Genomic DNA, 9,626 nt, shown 5'->3' on the forward strand with positions numbered 1-9,626 from the left:
CCGTCTAATTGCCCCACCTTGGCACACAATCTGTTTCTCACGGAGAGAAACACAGTAAAAAATGTGTAAAGAAAAAAAAGACAGAACAGGATAGGAGAGGAAGACGGAGATTATTTTTAAAAGTAAGGACTGCTAATCAAGTGCAATTTGATAAACTAGCACTATCTTACTTAAGTTTACTTTCTCAACAATTTCATACCTAATCTTGCATTTCTTTCTTTCTTATTAGTTAATAACAGACGGCTTAATATCCTTGGATGGAACAATCTATCAGATAACTAATGACTCACTAAAAAAAAGGTTTTCTCTCATCTTTCATCTTTGCGTGAATTTCCAACATCTATGAATGATCAAGTTTCTTTGTTACTGTCATCAAGAAGTTACTCCGCAGTTTGACAGCATCACATTAGTAATTAAAAACCCAATGATTTAAACCACTTGAGCCCAAATCAGCCTAATATAACTACTAAAAATAATACGAACCAGATAAAATGTATCTCAGGTCCACTTTTGATTCATGACCCAAAGACGCTAGTCACCGGACCGGCCACAGTTTTCTCCTGAACGATAGGTGTCACCAGTCAGATAACAACTTGGCATCAGCGCTTTTATTCAAATAGAAAAAGTCGAGACAGGAAGCTAATAATTCAGTTTTTGTTTTGTTTTTTGTTTCTTTTAATTTCTGGAGAGCTTCTCAAGGTTTTTCAGCATCTCCATGGCTATAATATTTTACTGACAAAATATATAATTGAAAATTGGCCTTAAAACTGAAACGATTGTATACTCCCACGGATGTGCGTCATCATGTGGCGTCCGCTAGGGTTTGACAAGAAGCGTTAGCTAGCTAGGCTACGGAAATGTCACACCGAACATTTACTTCGTTCTGCTTGATTTTCCTGTTTGTTAACCTCTTCGTGTTTGTCTCGACAGGTAAGATTTAACTACGAGAAACCAAATTCATTTTCACTTTGAAATAAAAAGTAAGATGGAGTATGAATCATTTTATGTAACCCGGTAACGAGTTACAGTACGACATTCAGCTTTCAGATTCCAACTGGAAAAATCCCCAATAATCCTGAATTCACCATCCAAGATGGCAGCAGTGCCTGTAAACATTAGCAAAAGTTTAAAATTAAAACTCTTGTTACAGTTACCTCAGAGATCTGATGAAGGTCATACTGCGACGTCTCTCCTGAGCTAACTTCCTTCCAGCACAATTGGTCAGAAAAGAAAGGAAAACACTATTTATGTTGCTTGTAGCTAAGTAGAGTCCATAGATGTGGATGGACACTAACTACCTGTTACATGCTGGAGGCCCACCGATTTATTATTCTGCTAATTATCCATCTGTAACTAGCCATACAGCACAATGCTAACACAATACCACAAAACTGACCGTAAATGATACAAGTTTGATACAAGTTTTAGTTTTTATACTGTTTGTTTGCACTGCTGCCATGTTGGACTTGGAGTTGAGGTTGGAGAACTTTCTCAGACTTTGTGAATTTAAAGTACAAAATAAGGCTGTTCTATTTGAAAGTAATTTTGACTAAGAAGCAGGAATTTCTGACTTCCCATTTCAGATGGAAGAGGCTACTGATCCGTACTGCTACTATTTTATATTTGCGAGTTGTTAAATACAGTGCAAAGGGGCTCCTGTGCTGCAGAGTTCAGCATACCGAGGGTATCTTTTAAATATTATATTTTAGTTTACCTCTGAACTAGGATTATTCTAATACGTGACCAATTTGGTCGCACATGTCTAAAGTCTCAAATCTCTGCAACTCTGAAAGTCTCCGTGTGGTCAACAACAAACACACATTTTGCCCATATCGTGGTCTAAACTAATAAGACATAGTCAGGACCGGGACCTCCCTGATTGGCTGTGGTCCAGATATTCCTGTCGGCCTACGTGTATGTACGTTTGAAAGTGCAGACAGATAGACAGAGGTGAGTAGCAGGGGTGGGTTTCAATATTCAATAACGTGATATTGATTCATTAAATCCTGAATCGATTTTTAAATATAAATGTATTTTGCCAGAAACGCCAGGAGCTCACAAACCATTTTAGCAACCACCATATAGTTAAAACAACAAATGAGATTTTTTTTTGAGTTACTGTAAAGTATGTCGCAAATCCTGGTGCACGTACAGCAGCACCAGGTCGCAAACCACGAGATGGAGTTTCTATGCGAAAAATATTATTTTTTATACTTTATTTTCTCTTGCATAAAGTTAAGAGCATGTATAGTGAGAAGACAACACTACTATATTTGCCACAGGCTATTTAACCCTTTAAGACCTACCATAGAACCAAGTCCGCCAGAGCTTATCTTTATGTTTTTACATGCTGTAGTGCCATTTGTGGGAGCATTTCAAGTTTCCATATATCAATACAACCGGTATAGCCCAAATTTTAATAATATGTATGCATTAAGTCCATAGTAACTACATAAATTGCAAAAAACTGTAGAGCAATAAACTACAAAAAAAAATTGTTTTTTTTTTACATATATTTCTAGTTAGAAAAATTTAAGAGGCTTATCCCTCAAAACTAAATACAAAAAAGTTGCACAGAATAGTTTCCAACCACAAGAAATTTATTTTGAGTGTCTTCATAGTTTTGTTTTTGAGATGCACTAATTTTTATATACTGCAGGAAAAATGAAAATATAATAATGCATCAAAATAAACTATTTCCAACAGTGTAATTGGAGTTCTAAGCATCCCAGAAACAATACAGAAAAGCATAAAGTCAAACATGACTTTTAAAAATACCAACATAGGCTTAAAAGGCCCTTTCGCGTAAATGACGTCACTTCCGGTTTTGGGCAGGTAATGGCGGACATGCGATAGTTCGCGCTGACGTATATGCCAACATAGGAAGTGTTATGAACATCGGCAAAGTGTGTTTCTGGAATATTATGTTTTTGTTGCTGCAAGTGCTTCTTATGCAATTTTTGCAAAGCTTTATGTGGAAGGAAACCGTGACCTAGGACAAGCTAATGGCATAAGATGTAAGTACAACTCCTCCGGTTTCGCATGCAAAAAAAATTATTTCGCTAGCTTACGTGGTTCCAGTTCTACAGGGATTTAAAAATAATTAGGTAAAACGGAGTGTGCCTGCTCCGACCAGTTTTAAAGGGTTAATTATGTATTTTATGTAATAATTTATAAAATTTGAAACGATAGAAGACAAATGGCACGATAGACACTTTTCTATCGTCCACACGATATATATCATCATATCGCCCAGCACTATTTCTGTCTGAGGAAATCGAATTGAATCGGGACCTTGTGAATCAGAATCAAATCGATTATAGAAATCAGTGATGATACCCAGCCCTTTGTTAGTGGCCTACACCCGTCAGAATTGGATGTAGCTGTGGGTAATGAGAAAAGATGAAAAGAACAATTGATAACCTTTCTGATAAGTTAAGGCCTGATCGTTTGAAATTCATAGCCAGTGCTATGATATGGAGCCATCAACCTCTCAGGTTATGTCAAACACTGGCCCGGAGACGGCATCAGATAAGGAGCCATATTTGATTGACTCCGAGCCTGAGCCCACTGAAAGTAAAAGGAGGAAAATATATATATGATAATAATAATTAAAAAAATAGAATTTCAAAGAGAGTGGCTTGACCAGTTTCCCTCGCTAAGATACAGTAAAGCTGACAACCTGATGACCTGCATTTACTGTTGGGAGTGTGGAAAGACCATGGCCAGCAATACTGCATTTGTGACTGGTGCTAATATGTTTCGAAATGAAATGCTGAAAATGCGCAGTGTGCCCAGAAAATGCATTATATACTGTGATAAATGCACTGCCCAAGTGTCCCCTCTCCCCATTGCCTTTCAGCGGCAGGCAGCAGTAAACAGGTCGTCAGAGGAGATGATGATTAAGTTTAACATTGTGAACAATATTGCCAAAGAGTGCCAAAGCACTTTAAGCACAATCACTTTTTCAGTAACTTATTTTTCTTGTAGAACTGTGCTCCAAATAAAGAACTTTGTGTTAACAAGATTGTTAGTTAATCATTTACAAATCAATATTGTCTGTATGGACAGCAATTTCTGCCCAAATAAGTGAAATGTAAAACTGCAGTGTTAAGCGATGCGGTTGAAAAAAATTGGATGCACCTAACTTTTGTGCTGGTGCGCATTTAAGAAAAGAAAGGAAAAAAGTGCACCAGTGCAGCCGTGGCAACAGGTTGCCCTGCTCTGAGTAGAGGCAGCTGTTGCAGCAAAGCAGTGGCATCTGGAGGTGCCACTCTAATGCTGCTTTTATGCTTCAGTGCAGTAATATGAAGGCAGACGGACGGCTCATCTACCTGCACAGTGTTTGATGTTGATGGAGGCAGTGTATGTGGTACAACCGGTCTGTGGGCAAATCTTCCTTGTGCTGTTTGTTGATCTTCAGCCAATTGGAGAGAAGAGTGAAGTTATAACACACAAAGAGCTAAAGTCACAGCCATTGTTACAACAATGAGTGTTCACTGCAGCCACTCTGTGCTTTCCATGCTGTTTTTTTATATCTCTAATTTTTTGCACTTCACCTGTTCCTGATGAACTCTAGTGTAGCCCCACAGGCCATTCTGATCCACTGACATGCAGTTGGGATTTTGAAGAACTACACAGGAGCATGTTTCCGTCCTTATCCATTTGCTCTCCAAACAGACACATGTACATTTGTGGGACCCGAAGTTACACTTAGAATTAAGTTTCACTCAGCAGCAGCAACCAGCTGCCACAGCCACAGTCTGAGCTGCTCCTCCTGCATTTCTAGCTCTACCTGTTCCTATAGCAGAATCTGTGTGGCAGTCACTTGGAAGCCTCTTTGGGCTGCTTTTACCTTTGTTGTGCACTGTGTGTTAAAGCCCAAACACTAACAGAAAGATGTGGTGGGACTGTAGCTTAAAGTTTCTCCTTCATGAGTAAACTGAGATCTCAGACCATGTTATGGAGTAATGCAGTAATGTAATTTAACTACAACTGTAACTAATTACAGTTTCCAGCAAGTAATAAAAAATGCAAAAAAGAAGATGTAAAAAAATAACTATTTTAATAATATCCCCAATACTTCTGTGAAGGTGACACAAGGCTGGGTGGAGTCTGTGTGCACCTAACATGTTGGTGTGATCAGATCTCACAGTGACAAAGAAGTGTAATGTGTGTGTCAGTGTGATGTGTTGTAGTTTCAGGAGTCAGTATACAGCCAAGGGCGGATCTACAGAGGTGGCATGGAGTGGCATGTGGCACCCTATAAGGATTTCTTGCCACACCTAGCAGTTTTGTAGATGACAAAAAAAGCATTGGCTACATTTTAAGTTATATTACACAATGTAAAAGCTGCATATGTGTAAAGAGATTACTTTGATTTTGCCAGCTCATTTGATTTCCATGCCACCCTAAGAAGCTTCCTGGTTAAGATTTCATTACATCCAGCCCTGTGTACAGATGCAAAGCTTTTAGTTCAGTGTATACAAACAGCTGTAGCTCCATAAAGGCAGCATGCAGAGACTCACAGTGTCTTATAATGAGAGGCTGCTTTCTCTCACACATTATGTTCACTTATTATCAGTGTGTGTGTTACTCCTCACGCTGTTGAAGTGAACAGTTGTACTTTGACCTTTAGCCTCTCTGCTCTGTGTTGTTTCCTCTTACAGACCAGAAGAACATCACAGCTCAGTCTGGAAAGATTGTCACTCTGCCATGTCGAGCACCAAACAACAACATCATAAGTGTAGAGTGGAGCAGAGCTGACCTGGGAGATGAATATGTGCTTTTGTACCGGAATAATAAGATGGATCCAGTCAACCAGCATCCATCTTTTAAGAACCGGGTGGATCTGCAGGACAGACAGATGAAGGATGGAGACGTGTCTTTGATTCTGAACAATGTGACGATGAATGATACTGGAACATACGAGTGTCGTGTCATCCAAGAAGAGAGAGAAGGTTTGAAGCTCATCAACACCACCTATGTTCATGTTGTTCCTCCAGGTGAGTGAGTAGAGTTGAGTGTGTGTGTGTGATCAGAGGTGAAGCTGCTTCCTGGTTGTTGATGTTTGTTTCTAAAGATGTTGTTGATGAGACTTTGTAGAAAGCAGCTGGTCTGAGTGATGTGATCAGAGTGCAGTAGATAATGTCTGACAGCAGTTTGAAGAGGAAATGGATTCTGTTCTGTTCTTCACTCATCACCTACCTGACAGCTGACACCTCACACCTGTTTCTCACCTGCAGGTCAGACAGGAGGAGACACAGAGGATGGATCTGTTGGACTGATCGTCGGTCTGTCAGTTGTTGTTGTTGCTGTTGTTGTTGTTGTTGTTGTTTTAGTTTTATGGTCTGTGAAATGCAGAAACCATACAAAAGGACAAAGTCCATCTCCGTATTCAGATCAGCATCTCTGCGAACAGACCTCTTAACAGCTGAAAGCTGGGTGCCAGGCTGATGTTCCTACTTCTCAGCGTCATCATTGATCTCAGCGGAGTGGAATGATCTCATCATCCAACAGACAAACGTCAGACATGCAGAATTTAGTTTGATTTTTAAATTTCTCTGAATATCCTCAGACCTGTTCAGACTATGTTGGCGTGTCTTTGTGCAAACACCACAATGTTTGCTCATCTTCAGTGTTGAATGGAGAAAATGTGCTTTAAATCAACTCATTTATTCAGTGTACTGCATGATATGGTATCCGAAAGTGTATTTGTTGTAGCCTCAGGTTGGTCACTCATTTCATTTCAACAGTTTACATTATTTAAAAAATATCTGTTACATTTCTGCCTTAACCTCCTAAGACCCGAGCTCTTTCATGGCTTGCATTTTTAATTTCTCTTTGATAATTGGGCATATTGGGACCTGATGAATGTAAAAAATAAATAATTGCCAGAGTTTTTTTTTTAAAACCTGATTTTTGTTTCTGAAAGAAATGAGATCCACATTCGTTTTACATTTCGATAGAGCAGTGGCAGTATAATGTCCTTGTGCTTGTAGAGCATTTTGTATTTTGGTCTAAATAACCCAAAATGTGATGTTCACACATGTGGACGCCAGGTCCTAGGAGGTTTATGTACGTGGAACAGCCAAGACTTCAGATTTTAGACAAGAAAAAGTTAACTCCTGAAATAAGATTTTTGAAAAGGCAAAAATTATTTCAGTGGTACTCTACACAAAATAGTCTGTTTTATTTCATGCAAAATGTTATAATGTTACTGTTATAATGAACAGCTTTGGTTATAGTTTGTTTCCTATCAGGTTCAGCAGATGTTTGTTAGATCAAACTTGTGGTTTGAACCACACAAACTGATCCTCAGCTGTTACAGTATAATTACTGACCAACTGAAAGCACAAACACTGTAGGTGTTGATCAGTGAGTGCAGATAAATTATTGTGGATTATAGACAATCATTAATCTCATCAGGAGCTATTCATTGGATTGAATGACTGAATGCTATTACACTGATGTTAAACCAAAGACATCCATTTATCTATGTAGCTGAGGAGTCGGATCATCTGACCTGTAAAGCTTTGTTTCACTTTTCCTTCCATGAAGGACTTTTCAGTCTGTTTGTTACTTCAGTTTGAATAAGTAAAGTCTGTCCATATGATGAATATGTTTATTATTCAAGTTTTACATGCATTGCTGCTTGTTTGTTTTCTTTTTGTTTCTGTATAAAACTAAATATGTGTTTAACTGCTTTGAAGAAAAATACTCTGTATACTGTGATGACTCCACATGCATTTAAATAAACTTCAACAAATTCCAATCGACTACATTTACTTTATTATTCTCATACTTTCAATCTTGTCTCAAAATGCTGCTTTTTTGTGAGCTTAGACCAAACCTGTTTCTATGCACAGGTGCATGCACTGGTCACTTTTACCACAATCACAACTATAGCTGAGCAATCAAATGTTAGACTGAATTTATGAGCAAATCATAAACACAATTGTCTCACCTTGATCTCTGGTGTCTCATCATCTCCACCATTAATTCATGTCTAAAGATAATCTTCTGTAGCTACCATTTGTCTTTAAATTAGAAATTAAAAGTACAAAATCTATGACTCTGACTCTATGACACTGTCCAATGAGCTGGATTGGAGCCTGCTGAGCTGATTCTGGAACCCCTTGACATCCAAATAGACTTTATCTATTGCTGCTATAATGGGATTTTTGCTTGAGCAGCAGTTCTCATTAACAGTGTTTTCAAAATGATTAATTAAAGGAACTGCAGTTTGTGGTGTGCGTGTCAAAATAATCTCATTGTGCATATTTTTGCATGAAATTAAAAGTGAGTTACCCGCCATTGTCTGTGAACCAATAGAAAGCTGGTGCTCAGAGGAAGAGGGCGGGCTTTACTTGGTGTCAGTGAGAGAAATGAAAAAAAAGCTCAAATGAGTGAGAAGGACGATGAAGGAAACATCTGTGCTGTGTCTGCTCTGTAAGTAGAATCTCTGTGTTTGTTTGAATTCTTGTACTTTGACTGTCGGAGGAGAAGACATGAAAAACAAATCAGGCTGAATTCAAGTTCAAACACCACGAGGACCAACTGCAGGTCTGAACTGACTCTTTATCTTTGCTCAGGAGTCGAGGAAACACAGCAGGCAGTGAAAAGCTCAAATCATTCACTCATTATATCAACACAGCTGCACAGTGGACACATGACTTCACTGGGTTATTTAAATGCAGTGGATATTTCATATATATTTACAGAAAGTCAGTACACATATAAATAAAGGTTACTTCAAGAGTTGTTTTATATAAAATTTCAAACTGAGTAAGAGGACAATGAAGCATTGAAATTTTAGATATAAATATAAGAAGAGTTGTTTAAAAAACAACAAACAAAAAACAATAAAAATAATTAGAATTTATATCTAACAGTACAGGTTTCACAGAGGTGCAGTGGTTAGTGTCTGGTGGTTTCCTGCAACAGTCCAAAGACTTGTTTGGTTAATGATACTAAACTGGCCGTACGTGTGAATGTCAGTAATTTTAAAACAGTGGATTTAGACTCCAGCTCCGTCTCATCCCTGAGTTAGATTATTAATTAAAATGATGGATGTGAGAGCTTTCACCTGTTTTTTTAGCATCAAATTCCCTTTTGTTGTTCAAACTTTTTAAAAGTGTTTTAGACTATGAGTCTAATCTTCAAACAGAACCACACAACATTTTATTTTGAAATCCGTCAAACACATATTTAACTTTCATGGCTGGCTTGGAACAATCACAATATAAACGTTATTTATTTGTGGAAGGAAACAAACTCTAGGTGTTCTGGTACTATGAAGTAGGTCAGACAGAAAAAACTCCACACCAAAGGACCTCAGCAAGTGTGTGGATTCAAATCCAATACAGTGTTGCGAGGCAGCAGTGCTAACCGCTCTCCCCCCTTGATTGTATCATCAAATTGAAAATGAGCAGATATACTAGAGAGATGAGTTTGTGTGTTTGTCAGCTGTTTGTGTGGAGTTGTTCTTTATGTTCACCTCAAATCAACCTGAGTGTCAATTCTCTTTAGTTCTGATCTCACTGCTGAGCTGCACAACAAACCAAGGTCAGTAACCTTCTTCTGTCACAGTTTAAACCTGAGAAATGCTCACTGATATGACCTGA

At 38.3% G+C, this 9,626-nt stretch overlaps 1 protein-coding gene across 1 annotated transcript; it reads left to right on the forward strand.

Annotated features, from left to right (window-relative positions):
• The first annotated feature begins 348 nt into the window (after positions 1-348).
• On the forward strand, positions 349-9,626 carry LOC102304169 (selection and upkeep of intraepithelial T-cells protein 7-like). The gene is made up of 4 exons (XM_005952643.3): positions 349-930; positions 5,670-6,005; positions 6,246-8,451; positions 9,532-9,626. The coding sequence occupies exons 1-3, from the start codon at positions 858-860 to the stop codon at positions 6,428-6,430; spliced, it is 594 nt and encodes a 197-aa protein (XP_005952705.3). The 5' UTR covers positions 349-857; the 3' UTR covers positions 6,431-8,451; positions 9,532-9,626.

Source organism: Haplochromis burtoni, unplaced genomic scaffold (genome assembly GCF_018398535.1).
Source record: "Haplochromis burtoni strain Fernald_Lab_line unplaced genomic scaffold, NCSU_Asbu1 Contig_1940, whole genome shotgun sequence".
Lineage (NCBI taxonomy): Eukaryota > Metazoa > Chordata > Actinopteri > Cichliformes > Cichlidae > Haplochromis > Haplochromis burtoni.

Coding starts and splice junctions, on each gene's coding strand:
- LOC102304169 (XM_005952643.3), top strand. CDS start 858: ATGTCACACCGAACATTTACTTCGTTCTGCTTGATTTTCCTGTTTGTT. Junction 931..5,669: donor CTTCGTGTTTGTCTCGACAG/GTAAGATTTAAC, acceptor TTCCTCTTACAG/ACCAGAAGAACATCACAGCT. Junction 6,006..6,245: donor TGTTCATGTTGTTCCTCCAG/GTGAGTGAGTAG, acceptor TCTCACCTGCAG/GTCAGACAGGAGGAGACACA.